This window comes from Cavia porcellus, unplaced genomic scaffold (assembly GCF_034190915.1).
Source record: "Cavia porcellus strain 051 isolate PalLab524CR breed Dunkin Hartley unplaced genomic scaffold, mCavPor4.1 scaffold_3, whole genome shotgun sequence".
Classification (NCBI taxonomy): domain Eukaryota; kingdom Metazoa; phylum Chordata; class Mammalia; order Rodentia; family Caviidae; genus Cavia; species Cavia porcellus.
This window is the reverse complement of record NW_026947486.1, coordinates 36,800,820-36,818,800: the sequence shown is the minus strand read 5'-3', so window position 1 is coordinate 36,818,800 and position 17,981 is coordinate 36,800,820. Positions and strand designations below refer to the sequence as shown.

The 17,981-nt window shown below is 37.7% G+C and overlaps 1 protein-coding gene across 6 annotated transcripts in view; it reads right to left on the bottom strand.

The window, feature by feature from the left end:
* Positions 1-17,981, bottom strand: part of Dlg3 (discs large MAGUK scaffold protein 3) — a 65,142-nt gene that overhangs the window by 20,398 nt on the left and 26,763 nt on the right. For all 6 annotated transcript variants that reach the window (XM_063246032.1, XM_063246033.1, XM_003471011.5 and 3 more), the window contains one exon: positions 4,039-4,153. In XM_063246032.1, the coding sequence (XP_063102102.1) occupies positions 4,039-4,153 (115 nt within the window). The remainder of the gene's footprint in view (positions 1-4,038; positions 4,154-17,981) is intronic.

The following is a 17,981-nucleotide window of genomic DNA, read 5'->3' as shown; positions in this document are numbered from 1 at the left end:
AGCACCTACCTGGCAACTGTGAGGTTGTGAGTTCGATCTCAAGTACCGAAAGAAAGAAAGAAAGAAAGAAAGAAAGAAAGAAAGAAAGAAAGAAAGAAAGAAAAGAAAAGAAAAGGGGGAAAAAGGTTGCCTTCATTTAAGCATGGGTTGCTCAATCTTTTCTGCTGCTGCCATGAACCTACCCCTTCCCTATGCCCAAATTCTTCACAACCCAGAAGTTAAAGAAGTAACACATTTAGTTGCTTTTATAATACAGAAATTAATGTCTATTATGGCACACAAGAAGTAAGTCTTGAGCATCCTAGTTACTTGTTAAAGACATTTCCTTGAACCTGGTGAAGCCAAACCACTAGAAGAGGAGCTTGGGATGTATATTTTTACTATACTCCACCCAATTCATATCAGCTAGCTGTAAGGAGCTGAAAGAACATACTTTATATTCAGAGAAACCCAGTAAATATCCCCAATATAGGAACTTCACAGCTAATTGGAGTCTCAGTTTTCTCATCCACAAAATAAGAATCATGTCTACTTTTGGAACATTATTAAAAGCCATCTAAAGAGAATAACAAAGGTCATGACATATACTGAGTATTTGTCCCTAAATGTTTGTTCCCCTTTAACCTGAAGATACAGGGGAACTACCAAAAGCTTGAAAAGATCAGATCAAATCAAGCAGATTATTGTTTTAGCTTCAACCGCTCTATAACAGCTGGGCAAACAGTCACCGAGCCTCTTCTGAACCCTGACAGTGATTAAAAACAATCAAATTTACTCATTCTGGAAGCCATCCATTCTATTTCAGACAGTTTTCATCATGAGCTCTTTCTCCCTTACACGGTGCCAAAATGTGCCTTGGGTGAGGCAAATCTAATACCTTTTCCACATGATAGGGTGAGACAATTAACTAAGGAAAGTGAGGGGAGGAGGTGGGGAGGGAAACCCATTTTGAACATGCTGCTTATTTGAACACTGGAAGGGTGGCTTTATATATGCACATGTCTAGAAAGTCTCTAATATGTTGAACTACAGTTCAATACAGAGATCAGAGCTGTCATTTACAATGGCAGGCTCTGAAGCTGTAAAAATAAATGACATTGCTATTTGAGGGGTAGGAACAGTCAGCAAGGCAAATAAGAAGCCTTTAAAGAAGAAAGCAGGTAACTTGTGGAAACAGATGCAGTGAAGGTGTCAGACCAATGTCAGAGAACTAGTGAAACATTCACTGAATTTGATGACCAAGAGGTCACCACTGATTCCTGACCAATTGGGCATCTATCTTCTCCTCTGTAGCCTTGCAGGGCTTCTGGAAACCACACCACCATGCTGAAAAGGCAGTGCTTATTTCCCATGGGCCTACTGAAGAAGTTTTTGGAAGAAGTAGAAGAAGCACACAGAGATGACTCTAACATCTCCCGGCCTGGATGCAAGGTTTCTCCAAATGAGACTCCTAGGATCCAATGTTTTGGGGAAACATTGCCCAGACAGTCCCTTTTAAACATTAATTAAAGAACTTCTTTTTCCTGTTTAAGCCTGCATTTGCCCAGTGACCTAAGAACTGATTTTTTCACACAATGCTTATTAACATCTTGAGGAACTAGTGTTTCCTGGTACAGAATTTGGCAAATGTAGTGAGCTACGAAAGAGGGAGAAGGTAATAGTCTAAGGAGCTCTTAGTATCATGGGATTATTTTTTTCTTTTTAAGAATGGAAGAAAGCTGGGCATAGTAGTACATACTTATAATCCCAGCACTTGGAAGACTGAGGCAAGAGGATTGCTGTGAGTTTGAAGACAGCCTAGAATACAAAGTGAGTACAAGGTCAGCCTGAAATGCATAGTGAGACCCTGTCTCAAAAAAAAAAAAAGAAAGAAAGAAAGAACAAAAGAAAAGAAGAATGGAAGAAACTTACATATGTTCACATGCAAAAGAAAAAGAATCAAATATAGAGTGAAAGGCTAAAAATGGAAGGGAAGGGAAGAGAGCAACTCAGGTTCTATATAGGAGTTAGCCTAGAAAAGGGTCTCAGCTCACTACTAGTCATAAAATATTTCTGATTAAGCCTAGTGATCACAAACAGTTTCTATTCTAAACCATATCTACTTTCTTCAGAGGATACAGACAAGGTTAACTATAGGCAGATTATATAAAAGGATTTTCTAGAAACAGTTATTGTAGTCTCTCCTCTCTTCCCCAGAGTTAGGCTGACTATATTCCCTGCCTGGGCCACAGAATGTGTTCGGGATAGAAAGCCAATACCACACTCATCCTGCCCAGGCAGGGAAAGCTCCAACACAGGATAGGCAGGGAGGACGGATCTAAAAATAAAGCTCTCGAAAGAAACTGTCTTGCCTAAAGAGCAGCTTCCCACGCACACTGGAGTGCCACATCTGCGGGGGCTAGAAGCACAGTAACGGAACAATCCTGACCAAGTCACATAAGAATTGCCCATTTGGGGAGTGACAGCACATTTCTGTTTCCCCTCATCAATGTCCTGGTGTCTAGGCTGCAGACCAGGAGCAAGGGCACATACATAATTTAGGGGGGTGGGGTTGTGACACAGTCTTACTATGTAGTCTAGGCTAGCCTTGAACTCATGGCAATACTTCTGACTCAGCCTCCCCAGTGCTGGGATTGCAAGTGTGCACCACCAAGCTCAGCAGCAAGGGCTTTATTGACAGCAAACAGGCTCTTCTTGCCGGAGAGGGAGACTCCAGCCTTCTGCTCCCCTCACCGCCGGAGGTGAGCACAGCAAAGGCTCTCCATGTCCAAGGAATAGAGTTAAGGGTTCACTTTATAAGAGGTCCAGGGTTTCTTGAAGACTTAGTCTTAGAGATAGATTCCTCTGTTCTCTGCAGTAGGGTCAGGGACTATATACCAACTGGGAAGAAAGAAAAACAAGCTCCCTGGGAGCTGCAATCAGCATTGACACAGGTTAGTGCTCATCATCTCATACCCCAAGGACAGAGCAATTCTCATGTTGCCAGGCAACTAGCAAATATAGTCTCCCCGCCTCTAGCAGGTATCAGAGGCCACAAGAAAAAGACCAATCACAGAGTTTGAAACAACTCCACACCTAAGCATTAAAAACATCTAGCTAGGCCTGGGGATTTAGCTCAGCAGCATAAGCGCCTGCCTTGCAAGTGCGCAGTCGTGAGTTTGATCCCTGGTACAAAAAAAAAAAATCTAGCTACTTCTGGCTCTGGGGAGTAATCCTACTACTACTTTCTCTAAAGGTTTTGACCTTAATGAGATACAGTTGACTTTCCACCAGACTGCTGGAGTTTTGCCAAGAAGCTAGAGCAGGAAGAATTATTCCTAATTCTAAGAGTTCATAGTGTACCTTCAGTGCAGCACCCCTAGAGGTTTGCATCTGGCCTGACAGTATCATACTGCACCAAAAGGATAAAACTCCACCTTTGACCACATCATAAAATTGCATTCAGCATCAATAGTTCAATGTTACATATCTGTTCCTTTTACCCCTCCCTTCCAAGGGAACACCTACCATCCCATCCCATGATTCACAGGCACAACAGACCATTACAGCCAGCAGTGAAGTGGGGATGGAAACACAATGAAACACCCAGAATGCACCAAACTGTCAGTTCTTTGATCTCTCAGAAATGTACTGTACCAAAATGCTGTGATGACATGCTCAGATACAAATCCTAATGCTAATATACATATGTGCAAGGGGACATGGGGTAAGCTTTCCCCTCAAAGCACAGATTGCAAGCAAAGTACTGTACTTTGAACATTTGCGTGTTATTTGAAGGCTGACTAGCAACAATCACTCAACAATCTTTACAATTAGAGCAAACTAAAGTTTTCCCATACTGAGTCATTCATGAGCAAAAGGAAGAAGCCAACTCACAAAAGGGAAGAGATATTGACCATAAAATATACAACCTGAGCACATAGTGCAAAGTGTTATTTTAGTACTGGGAATACACACTCCTTAGCCCACAAGTTAAACAAGAAGGGCTGGGCTGGACTTCATCCAGCACCAGGCTGGGAGCTCAAAAGGTCAACTTACCTGACATATAAGGACCTCTTCTCACTTGTTCGGAGGGACCCAGACCCAGAACTCATGCTGCTGTTCATCATTTGCTCTCGCAAGTCATGTATCTTCGATTCAAAGCGACTGTACTCTGTCAAGGATACAGGGAAAAGACCAAAAAAAAAAAAAAAAAAAAAAAGAATGAACCCAAGGAACTCCCCTGAGCCTACATGCCTGTATCCGAAAAGCCAGGACACTTAGATTCAAAGCAGCTAGAACTGGACCAATCTTTGCTTTGATAAGCAGTTTTCCTCCTCCAAGCCTAGAAAAATAGAGTTCTCTCTACTCTCAGCCACATAGAAGGAAAAAGCACCGCGAAAAAGGGGTCACACAAAGCACCTGTTACTGCCTTAAAATTTCACTGATCCTTTAAAAAATAACAACAGGGTGCACCCCAATAGAATGTTCAGACCAGTGGACTGGTCCTCAATCAATTTCACAACTGTAGATTCCACATCTTGGCTCAGTCATCGCCAACTTAGAACTGGCTCTATATTGTTTTCCTCTCTGCATGGGACAGCAGAAGTGCCAGTCAAACAACAGACCTGATCTTGGACAAGACAGAAGTCAGGAATAGGGGATTCAACATGGCTGACTAGAGGAACAGTCTCATAGAAGCTGAGGAAAGATCTACTGAGAAGGAAGGATTTAGAATATTCAGCAGCAGTGGGAACCTGCAAGAAAACAACATGGGATACTGCTCCCAGAGTGGCCTTCCACTGTAAACAATTTAGTTGGTGAGTGACGCTGGTCCAGCACCAGCCACCACAACTGCAGAACAAGAGCTGGTGGGGATACAATGATAGGGAAGGGCTCAGCATTCAAACCTGGGTCCCAAAACAGCCTTTTGGCTCCAAGCCATGCTCCACATAGTCAAGATCCCAAGTCCCCAGAGTGGATGAGGGAAGGACAGCCACAGGAGATGGCCAGCAGTTGGAGAGCAGACCAGAGGCAATTCAAGTGAGAGGCTGGGGCTGGTCAACATAGACCCAGGTTTTATGATCACAGGCCAGGTTCATCCCGAGTTATACAACATTGGAAGGTCACATTGACACCCTGTCCTCATTGTATGTGAATGTCTGCATCCAGCACCGTTCTCAGAGTGGACTGCCACCTTAAGACTTCCAGAATGAGCAAAGTCATGTCTCGGCTTGAGCTGTGTTCCTTATTCCTCAGCTGTGGAAAAAAGCCACATGTCCAAAACAATAGAAGATTTTATTTATTTTTGCTGTTTTCCTCTATTTATTCCTCCCCAATTTATTCCATTATTTACCCCTTTAAGAGTGTGAGAGTCAGTATATATGTGTTCACTTCCTCTTGCCCTTTCTTCCAATACAGTCTATAGAGGGTACAGAAATTCTCCCTTGTCCCTTTTTATTCCTTATATTTTTGTCCATCTTTTCATATGACTTCTTTTTCCTGTTTCTTATCCTTCTTCTATTTTTCTTTTCTTTCTTCTCCTCCATCTTCAACCATTTCCTTTTAAGTATTTCTCTAATATTTATATGAGCTATAGAATCCTTTCTTATCCTCATTTCTCAGTATGGATTCTATATTCAGTTTTCCCCATTATCCTATCTAAATATAAAATATTCCTCTACTACTATTAGGATCCTATTTCCCCATTCCCATATCACATAAAAGAAGACTTGTAAAACAAAATGATCATCACTTAGTACCAAACCCTTTGGGCTTTAAATAATTGACTTTAGGGGCTAGGGATTTAGCTCAGCGGCATAAGTGCCTGCCTTGCAAGCAGGCAGTCGTGAGTTTAATCCCTGGTACCAATAAAAAGGAAAAAGACAAAAAAAAATCATAAATAATTGACTTTATAAAATTACTGTTGAATGCTTTTTTTACCATTAGAGGAGACAAAGCTATCATATTTAGCACATAATAGCTGTGAGCCAATACTTGGGCTATTACAATACTTACAATGCAACTGTGGACTTCTCTAGGCTAAAGGGAAATCCAAAATTGGGTTTCCTGGTATGTTCTCAACTTGCCCGTACAGATACCAGTATAACCGATTAGCTTGTTATTGTTGTAGCTGATCTGATTGCATAGACATATTCCTGTTTGGGTGGACAATTTTGGGCCAGTGAATCATCTGCCAACTCCACCATCATGCCCAGGGAGAGGGACAGCAAAAGTTCCTAACCCGAGAACTCACACTGGATCTGACTCTGCAAGAATCCGTGCAACCTGGCTGAAAGAAGTGCTGAGTGTGAGTTAACTTCAGTATTGCAGTGGAAGATTTGGAGGAGTTATAGGGTGGAAGCACTCAGATTCTCTGGCAAAGAAGCCACATGTGAATCACATTCACTGTCTCACTGGAATTTTTAATGTGTCCCCACTGGATATCCTATAGATTTCAGTTGTTTGTTTCTTGACTTAATTGGTAGTGCCATGTTATGTTATATTCTTTTATGATTTTTTGTGTTTATTAGGTTTTTATTTTTGTGTATTTTTTCTCCATTGGCTCTGACTTAATAGGTGTCTAGGTTCACTCCCTCATCTCATCTTCCTATCTACCTTCTTCACTACAGACCTCCAAAGCAAAACTACCACTATATTACTTTATTCTTTTTCCAAACACTTAAACTACTCTTCTGAAAGTCTTATTTTCCCATACTTAGCTCCCCCCAGTCACTCTTTTCTTCTCTCATATTAACCCTTGATCTCCCCTATCCTAAGCCTTTCTACTAGCAAGTTCTGACTACCATAGTTTCCCTCAATCACAAAGTAAACTTTCTTCCTATATCTCACTGTTGCCTCCCCAAACATCCTTTGAAAACTCTCAGTACAAATCCTTCAACTAAACTAAAGTCACTCTAATAGAATCAGATCACACATCAAACCTCTCATCTATTGTTATCCTCCCTACAAATCTCCCCCTTAATGTCTAACGCTCCTCATCCAACCACCCTCCATGCTCCTCCCTCCATTTCACCTACCTCAGTGAAGAACAACAACAAATAATAAATGGTAATTGTCTGCATAAAGGACAGACAAAGGAGAGAAGTGTAACTGCAAGGACTATCATATAGAAGTGTTGCATGATTGAATCTATTGGCGATGTAATCCTTTCAGCATAACATAGGGACAGAGTCCAAATCACAGTAAATAACAGAAGTAAATACTTGTACTGTATATATGAGGCCGAAAATTATGCACAAACAAGGCAATATCATACTAAACATCTCCATATAAGCCACGAACTCTCCTCACTTTTCTAGTTCTCAACCTGCAGTAGTCTCCCCAGCAATAAAGGAGGGGAAAAAGAGGTGAGGCATATGTGAATCAAACACAGATACATATTACAAGGATGGGGAAGTAAGGCAGTAGAAGATCCTTGAGTTCATCTAACTCTCCCAAGGCAGAGCAAGGAGTCACAAAGAAAGAAGAAAACAAATACCAGGTAGCAGGAGTCTACATAAAGATCACAGAAAATAGATGAGTTCAAAGAGGAAATGGACCAAAAATTCACAGCAATTTTACTCAATACGCCCATGGTGAATTTAGGGGAAATAGGTTAAAAAAAAAAAAAAACAAGATGAGCTAACCCAGACCATTCAACTTTCGAATGACAGATTCCACAAAAATGTGGAATCCTTGACACAAATACCAGAAACAAAAAACTGCACAGAATTCATAAACTGTAGAAACTACCAATATGAAGACAGATCATCTGATACTGAGGACAAAATAGGAAATTACAATGAAGAACTCAAAGAAGCCATAAAGAAAATAAGAGAAGATTCTTCAGCAACTACCAAATATCAATAAGATCAATCTATGGCTAACTGGAGTTTGATAAAAACTAGAAGATAGCACAGATGGATTTACTAACATGTTTACAGAAATCCTAGAAGAAAATCTTCCAAATTTAAGAACAGAAGTTGAAATCAATGACCCATATACAATGCCAAACAGCTATGATAATAAAAGAAGCTCATTTGAGGCATATCCTTACTAAGCTACCAGATATTGACCGAAAAAAAACCCAGAATTTTAAAAGCAACCAAACAACAAAAAAAAAAACTACATATAAAGATAAACCAATTAGAATCACAGAAGACTTAACACAATTCCTAAAGGCCAAGTGAAATATTGCAAGCCCTAAAAGCAAATAATTTCCAATCCAGATTAATTTATCCAGCAAAGCTATGTTTCAAAATAGGTAGAGAAATAAGTATTGCTATGAAAAAGACCAGCTCAAAAGATACATGAATAGTAAATCAGCTCTTGATAAAATACTTAAGACTATACTCAACAGAAATCACAAAAGGAATACACCTAAAAACACAGAGGAAATCAGTGAGTTCAGTGGATAAATAACAAAAAAAAGATTAGGAAAACAAAGCATTTACCAATAGATAAAGAAGGTAGCAACAGTAAATAGCCAACACATCTTAGTAATATTTCTAAATGTTAATGGCCTCAACTCTCTAATCAAAAAACACAGACTGGCAGACTGAATTAAAAAAAAACAGAATCCAGGTCAAGCATCATGGTACACACCTGTAATCCCAGTACTTGGGAGGCTCAGGCAAGAAAATTGTAGAAAATTTGAGACCAGCCTGGGCATAGTGAGACCCTGTCTCAAAAAGACAAAAAAAAAAAAAAAAAAAAAAAAACAGAACCCAACAGTCTGTTTCATTAGAAAAACGCTTCTAATCCAAAAAGATATTTAAAGATTAAAAATTAAAGGATGGAAAACGACATTTCATGCACCAGGTCCCAGAGAACAGAGAATGGTAGCAATTCTAATAACAGAAATGGTAAACTTCAAGCTAAAACTGATTAGAAGAGACAAAGAAACATACAAATTAACAGAACAACCCAGCAAGAAGAGATAACATTGATAAACATACATGTACTGAATGCTGACACACCTATCTTCATAAAACAAAAACTGTGAAATTTAAAAGATCAAATAAATACTGACACAATCATGGTACAGGATTTTAATTTAACATCCTGCTTTTTTAAAAATTTTATTTAAAGAGAAAACAAAACAAAACAGAAAAAGGGTACAAGTAATACAGAATTTAAAAAAATAAACAGTAAGAAATCACTAGTTAATAGATTACATATTGCCATCTTAGAAATAGTTGTTCAAGTTACAAAATTAAAGCATACAAAGTGGACATTCAAACAGTGAGACTGCAAACAGTTCTGTTCAATGATCCAACAATAACTTAGTAATATGCTTATCTATCTTACACACTTAAATATGCATGCAGTTATATCCTTTAGAGCACTTTCTTTTCCTCTCTATTTTACAATAACAATTACACATTTTGGGTTTTATTACTCCCACAGTTCTTATCACTTTTTTTAGAGAATAAAACCAAATGTGAAAAAACAGAACAGAGTCAGTCAAAACAAAAGGATGGACATAGAACATGATGTAAAAATAGAATACAAGGTGATCAACAATGGTTACCATAATGCCTCTTGCTTTCTTAAAAAGAATTGCCTATATCATCAGGCATAATAAAATTTAACAAAACAGTATAGAACAAAACCAATAAAACCGAAACATTGGAGACATTTCAGGACTTCAAAAGAAAATAACAGTCAAACCAGAATGGGCATCATAGTGAATCTTATTGTCTTCAAAGTAGTTGCCTATACCCTCAAACTTGATACTATCAAACAAAACAGAACAGAGTACAATCAGTCAAAACAAGATGGTGTGGAGCAATCAAAATGATTACTATAATATATCCTGCTATTTTTTAAATTTATTTTCCCTTAATTAAAAAACAAACAAATAAATAAACAAATAAAAAGGAGATTGTGATAAAAGAGGACATAACAACACAACAGCACAGGTCAGAACAGAACAATTTAAGCAACATAGTGTTTCACCACAAGATAACCCAATATAACAGTAGTTACCATAGTGTCTCTTGCCTTGAAATATTTGAGTATAACTTCGTATACTATAGCATCAAACATATCAAGACAGTGTAAAACCATTCAAGAGAATGAAAGTATTACGGGGTATTTAGAACCAGCTAACAGAAAACAAACAATGGTTTCTATATTATCTCCTTGTTTATAAAAAATTTTGTTTGTACTATCACATACAATAAAATCCAATAAGATACAACATGATAAAACCGATGGAGACAGAAGAACAACAGTTTGATGGGACTTCAAAACAAGATGATATTAAATTAGCACTAGCTACTATGATGTCTTGTTTTCTTCAAAATAGCTGTTCATACCATCACAGACAATAAAATCAAATAACCCAGAATAAAACCATTCCAATTAATTTGTAAAGAGATCAACTAAACAAAAAAATCACAAAAGAAATATCAGAGCTAAACCACACCTTTGAACATATGGTCTTAATAGGTATATAGAGTATTCCACCTTCTCCACAACAAAGTATGCTTTCTTTTTAGGAGCATATGACATCTTTCTCAAAATAGATCACATACTGATTCACAAAACCAGCTTAAGTAAATATAAAATAATTGAAATTACTCTTTGCATAATATCAGAATGAAAATAGAAATCAATTACAGAAGAAATTTTGGAAAAGGCAAAGCTCTTGGAAAATTTAACAACATATCCCTAAGCATCCAATGGGTCACAGAATAAATCAAAAAAGAAATTTAAAATTTTCTGATGGTTAACAACAATGACTGTACTACTCAATGAAACCTCTGGGACTCTATGAAGGCGGTTCTAAGAGGAAAATTCATCACAGTCAATGCTCTCATTATGAAAATAGAGCAAGCTCAAATAAATAATCCTATGAGAAATCTTAAGATACTGGAGAAACATGAACAAACCACTTCCAAGTTGAAATTAGGAATATTAGAATGAAACTAGAATTAGGAGATCAATGAAATTGAGACAAAAATCTAAAAAAAAATCAATTAATCAAAGAACCTAGTTCTTCAAAAGAATAAATAAAATAGATAAGCCTTTTGCCAGACTCACCAATAGAAAAAAAGACTCACATTAATGCAACTAGAAATGAAAAAAGAAAATTACAAAAGACATTGTTAAAATTCAGAAAACTGAATCTACTTCAAAAAATTATATTCCAATAAATAAGCAAAGTTTGAAGAAATGGACAGATTCCTAGACACAAACTAACAAAACTAACACAAGAAGACATAAATATTTTAACAACCCAATAATAGGCAATAAAATTGACAAAGTATAAAAGCATCTACCAATTAAAACAAACTCAGGAGCTGATGGATTCCCTGCTGATAGCTACAAAACATTTAAGAGTATCATATCACCAATACTCCACAAGCTCTTCAATGAAATTGAAAAGAATGAAGTGGTTCCAAACCCATTTATAGAAGCCAGTATCATTCCAATCCCCAAACTGGGTCAACACTCAATTAAAAAAAGAGAACTACAGGCCAATCTCCTTAATAAAGAGAGATGCAAAAATCCTCAACAAGATATTAGCAAATAGAATGCAGTACATTATAAAAAAGATCATAATCATGATCAAGCAGGCTTCATTCCAGAGATGCAAAGATGGTTCAACATACCTCAGTCAATAAATATACCACATAAACAGAAGCAAGATTAAAAAAAAAAACTATATAATTACATCAATAGATGCATAAAAGGCTTTTGACTAAATCCAACACTTTAGGATAAAAACCCTTTAAAAAAAGCAGGTATAGAAGGACCATATCTGAATAGGATGAAGGTTATTTATGACAAACCAGTAGCCAGCATCATACTAAGTGAGAAAAAGTAAAAGCATTCTCCTAAAATCAGAAACAAGACAAGTATATCCACTATCACCTTTTCTATTGAATAGTACTTGAAACATTAGCCAGAAAAATTAGTCAGGAGAAAGAAATAAAAGGGATATATATAGAAAGGAAGAATTCAAATTATCATTATTTGCAGATGACATGATACTCTACACAGGAGACCCAGGGAACACCACCAAAAACTTTTAGAATTAAGAAACAATTTATGCAATGCAGCAGGACACAAGATCAATACACAGAAGTCATTAGCATTTCTTTTCACTAACAATGAATGGGATGAAAAGAATATTATGAAAATAACATCATTCACAGTAGCTTCAAGAAAAATGAAACACCTAGGAATTACCCTAACCAAGGAAGTGAAATACCTCTATGAAGAAAACTACAGTACTCTAAAGAAAGAGAAATTGAAATGGAAATGGAAAGATGTCCTCTGCTCCTGCATAGGCAGAAGGAATATTATCAAAATGACCATACTTCCAAAATGTTATACAGAGTCAATGCAGTCTCAATCAAAATATCAACAGCATACTTTACAGATCTAGAAAAAACAATCCTAAAATTCATATGGAGCAAGAAGACACAATAGCAAGAAGAACAAACCAAGAGGCACTGCAATACCTGACTTCAAGCTATACCACAAAGCAAAAGTGGTAAAAACAGTATGGTCCTGGAACAAAAACAGATAGGTAGATCAATGGAACAGAACCGAGGATACAGAAATCTCCCCAGATGGGGCTGGGGATTTAGTTCAGTGGCATAAGCACCTGCCTTGCAAGCAGGCGGTCATGAGTATCGATAAAAAAAAAAAAAAAGAAATCTCCCCAGACATAGTCACCTATTTGATCTTTGACAAAAGGGCCAAAACCATGTTAGAAGAAAGCCTACTCAACAAAAAATATTGGGAAAAGTGATTATCTGATTGTAGAAGACTGATACTAGATCCTTATCTCTCATTATATATTAAATTAAAATCAAAATGGATTGAAGAGCTAAACATTAAAACAGAAATATTAAACTTCTTGGAAGATAAAATAGAACACATAACTATAGGAAAGGATTTTCTAAACAGAATCTCATTTGCACAAGAAATAACAGCAAGAATCAGCAGATGGGGGCTAGGGATTTAGCTCAGCGGCAAAAGCGCCTGCCTTGCAAGCAGGCAGTCATGAGTTCAATCCCTGGTACTGATAAAAACGAAAAAGACACACACAAAAAAAGAATCAGCAGATGGAATTGTATCAGACTAAAACACTCTGTAAATCAAAAGAATCAATCAGTAGAGTGAAGAGACAACCAACAGAATGGGAAAAAAACTTCCAGGAAGAAGACTAATGTCTAGAATATACAAAGAACTCAAAAAAGTTAAACAAACTAAAATTAAAGACCTAGTCAAGAAACAAAGAGAAATGAAGAGACGCTTCGTACAGGATGAAACACAATGGACAACAAATATACGAAAAAATGTTCAACATTTCTGTCCATTAGAGAAATATAAATTTAAAAAACACTAAGATTCCATCTCACTCTGGAAAGAATGGCTATCGTTAAGAAATCAAGCAAAAACAAGTGCTGCCTGGGCTGTGGTAAACAATTAGTCCTTCTTCATAGTTAATGGGGATACAAACCAGTACAACCATTACGGAAATCAATATGGCAATTTCTCAAAGAACTCAAGTTAGAAGTCCCATATGACCCAGGTATTGCCCTGCTAGATATTTTCCCAAAGACCTCAAGTCATCATACTACAGCAATACAAACACACCAATGTTTATAGCAGCACAATTCATAATAGCTAAATCCTGAAAGCTGCCTGTATACCCATCAATAGATGACTGGATAAAGAAAATGTGGTATCTATATATAATGGACTACTACTCAGCTATACAGAACAATGCTTTTGAGATATCTGTAGCAAAATGGAGGTCCTGGAAAATACAATGTGAGTGAGGTAAAATCAGACACACAAGCTTAAATACTGCAGGGTATCTCTTATTTGAGTGAGGTAAAATAAAAATAAAAGACAAAAGATGGATAGAGGGACAAGGGGTGAATCCTTTACAGTAGGGAAGTGGTGCAAGGGAATAAGGGGAAGGGGTAAGGAGGAGGGGAAGGGGAAATAAGAAGAATAAGGATATGCAATGTACAGGAACCTAATAACCTCAATTAATCTAAACATTAGAGGCCATAACATGAGCTCAGACAAATAATATCAATAAGAAGGAAAAATGGGACAGAGGAACTAGAAGAAGGAGGGAGGGAAAGCGAGGCAGATGGAAACAGAGGGGGGCAAAAAGGAAGCATGCTGTAATATGTATATTTACACTGGTAAACTACATGAACATGTACAAACAAAATTAAATTTAAAAATAACAACTGGAAAGAGGTTCCAGTCCAGGCTTTATAAGTCTTTAAGCAGGCAATAAGGCCCAAGGAGAGCAGATGGATGAGAAGACTTTCCCAAAAAGCAGACTGCAAAGAACAGATGGCTCTGAGATGCAGGGCAGAAAGACTGGGAAGGAGATGGGGTAGCTGGAAAGGACCTGAGGTTGTTATACCCACTGTTAAGCAAAGAGGACGATGTTTTTCAGGGATGAGTTTCTCTTCAAAGGAGGAGGTGGTACTGGAACCCAGTACAAAAGTTAAAAACAAACCTCAAAACTATATGAAAATTACAGCTAACAATCTTCTGAATTATTTCCCTTCTAACAATAGCCTCTTCAGTTTTGGTAACAATTAAATATTAAAGCATAAATTCTCCCAAACCTAGAAGTCTGCTGATACCTCTTATCTCCCAAATCATCTAGTCAATGAGGCCATTAGTGCATACCTGTCCTTGTGATCCTCTAAAACCACCCCAATAACCTGATACAGTGTTATCACTCTGGAAATGCAGCTACAGGTTTATAACCAATTTAAGAATATCTGATACAGGAAAATGGTCTCCAGCCATACAATTATTATGAGGTTTTTTGTATAGGGTTGCTTGGCCATGACATTCTCCTAATACACTCAAAATATATGACTAGCACTCACACATACATGTGCACACACAAACAATTACAAATTTTTCAAGTCTATATAATTGCTGCATAAAATGGGGGTACATCTAAGGTACAGGCTGTGGCAATGGCAGAGAACAGGCATACTTCACTCTGACATTTCCTTTAAATGAAGTCAAAATTTATAGTAGGGGTTGATGATTGGGCAACTGCTTTAAAAAACAAACACTTTCAGCAGAAAAAATTCCACAAAAGCATTTTCATGTACCAGAAAGGACTAGCAAGAAGCATCCCCACCTAGTCTGAGTGACTCTGCAGGAGAAAGAAAGCACCTGCTTTCACACCTGCCACTCCCCCTTGCTTCCGTTGGCAAAGCAACCTGACCTTCAGCTGGGTGAAAAGGGGATTATTGAGAAGCCTAAGGGAGCAGGAATGGAGTTCGGAGTCATGCAAATAATCTCTTTTCAACCAGGTTTCTTTTTGTTCACCGTGATATCAATGAAGCCAGCTAGTTAAATTTATGCTCTTTCATCCATCACGCACCTAGTGTTATAGTGATGTGTCCTCATTACCTACTGCTGTCCCTGAAATTCTGGAGGAAGCAGCTGAGTCACTGATTCACCCATTAAGTGCTGGAGGAAAAAGAGAGAACAACTGGACAATATCTCTGTTCTGAGAGTTACAAGCCAACACATCAGTATCAATGAGGTATCCCCATCTAAAGGTAGAGGACTGTGATCAATTCGTCACAAACTCTGGACTACAAGCCAGTCTACCTCTAGAGAGGCCAGGGCACTAGCTCCACCCCAGGGCTTGCCCTCTAATCTGGTGGGGCATTACTTTTTGCTCCTTTCTTTCTAGCTCTCCCTCAAGCTCTCACATAGCCAAGTGAGATACAGATTTGTGACTAGGCGACCCTTTCTTGGGGAAAAGAACTACATCGAACCCAAAACAAAACAAAATAAAACAAAAAATATACTTGAGCAAAAGAACTGCATGGAACCCAAAACAAAACAAAATAAAACAAAAAATACATAGAATTTATCCATTCGCCATTTTGTTCTGCTTGAAACTTGTTTAACAAGGTAAATTGCCTTCTTTGGAACTGACTTGCCCAACTGATCGCCAATTTAGAAGCTGGTCATGGGTGTTGCTTAGGTATTACATTTCATTTTTTAAAATCCTTTAAAAAACAACCAGCAAACCACCACTTCCTCAAAGCTCCTAATTTAAGGTTGATAATTCTGGGCCAGAGGGCCTACTTAAAATAGACCACACAAAAAGAACAAAGCTATTGCTTTAAGGAATCCACTCTGCTTTTACATGTGTTACTAAGTTTATGAAGTTATGAAATAGTGTTTTATTCATTTGTTCTCAGTCTCTGGCTTCTATTTGTAGAATTAGCTAATGTCCACTAGACAAAGGCAAGCTTCTGAATAAGTGATTGTTGGATAAATGAAAATTTAGAAAACTGTATCCAAGTAGAAGCTTGTGCTCTCAAGCTAATAAACTTGATGGTTTATCTAGCTGATGGCTGCCAGCTTCACTGAGGCCTTGGAAAGGTAGCTAAAAAGTACTTCTACTTACTTTTGTTCTTGAGGTTCACTGTTGGGAGCAACTGGAGTTTATATTTTTTGAACACGTTTTTCCAACTTTTTTTTTTTTGTCTTTTTCCTTTTTATCGGTACTGGGGATCAAAGGAACTCACGACTGCCTGCTTGCAGGGCAGGCGCTTATGCCGCTGAGCTAAATCTCCAGCCCCTGAACAGGTTTTTGAGATGTTAATAACCCACAAAAGGCATCTAGTTAACAGACTTTGTTCTACAACAAAGGAAAAAAAGTAATTCCAACAAAAAATGGGTAGAACAGACTTAAGATACCACACCATCTTAATATTAGAAGTATGATTTTCCGTAGACAAAAAGCTTGATTTAAAAAAATCTAAATTTTTAAAAATCTAAATGTAATAGATAAAGAATACACACACACACACACACACACACACACACACACACACACACATATAATGAGATCATGTCATTTGCAAGAAAATGGATGGATCTTGAGATCATGTTAGTGAAATATATCAAACACAGCCAAATACTGCATGGTTATGCAAATACTTCTCTTATATGAGAAGCCCAAAATATAAATTAATTAAAGAGTAAAATAAAGGAAGAGAGTAGGAAACAGGGAGAAGGCTTTTTGGTGAAGAGGAAGGGAATCGGGAAGGAGGAAAGATGGAGAAAGAGGTAAAAGGATGGAAAGTGATCATGAAATTATATATGTGTACTAAGTCTCCAAAATAAATATAACTATCATGTATCACAAACATACACTGAAGAAAACATCTGAACTCTAAGACTTCACAGTTTGCCTAGGTTCTTCTTTCCCCCTTCTCCTCCCGGAATCATTAACAAAACCAATTGCTTGCTGGAGTGCATCTCTTCAGTCTAAATCATTGCTCAGTCTGACTGGATTCCCACCCAGAGGGGCCACTTCAAATAGGTTACTTTAAAGAACACCTATTACCAAAATCTCAGGTCAGTTAAATAGCACTTTATTCATTTTTTTTCCCTTTGAGAGAAACCCAACCACTTGTGAACCACAAAGACATCCATGATGAATCATCCTTTGCTTCTTCCTTTCATCAGCTGTTTTTTAAAGAGAAGCAAGTTAGAGGGGGCACTGCCTAAAGTCACTACTGAAATAGGGTTTCTCTCAGACCATGAGGTGCCTTTAAAAGATCTGGATTAGCCAGGCACAGTGCTGCACACCTGTAATCCCAGCACTAAGAGAAGCTGAAGAAGGAAGATTACAAATTTGAGTCCCACCTGGACAATTTAGCAAGATCCTGTCTCAACATAAAAAGTAAAACACGCTGGGGATATAGCTCAGTGTGAATGCCTTGGGTTTAACCCCTAGTACAAAAAAACAAAAAACAAAAAAAGATCTGACCCTACTCCTGATACACTGAATTAGAACCTACTGAGTGTGACCTAGGAAACTGCATTAAATGAGCACCAAGGTTATTTCTCATGTCCAATAAACTTTGAAACTGCTGGTCTTCTGGTACAGAATTGAGTTTTTGTTTTGTTTTGAGACAAGGTCTCACTATGCAATTCAGGCTGGCTTTGTTGTC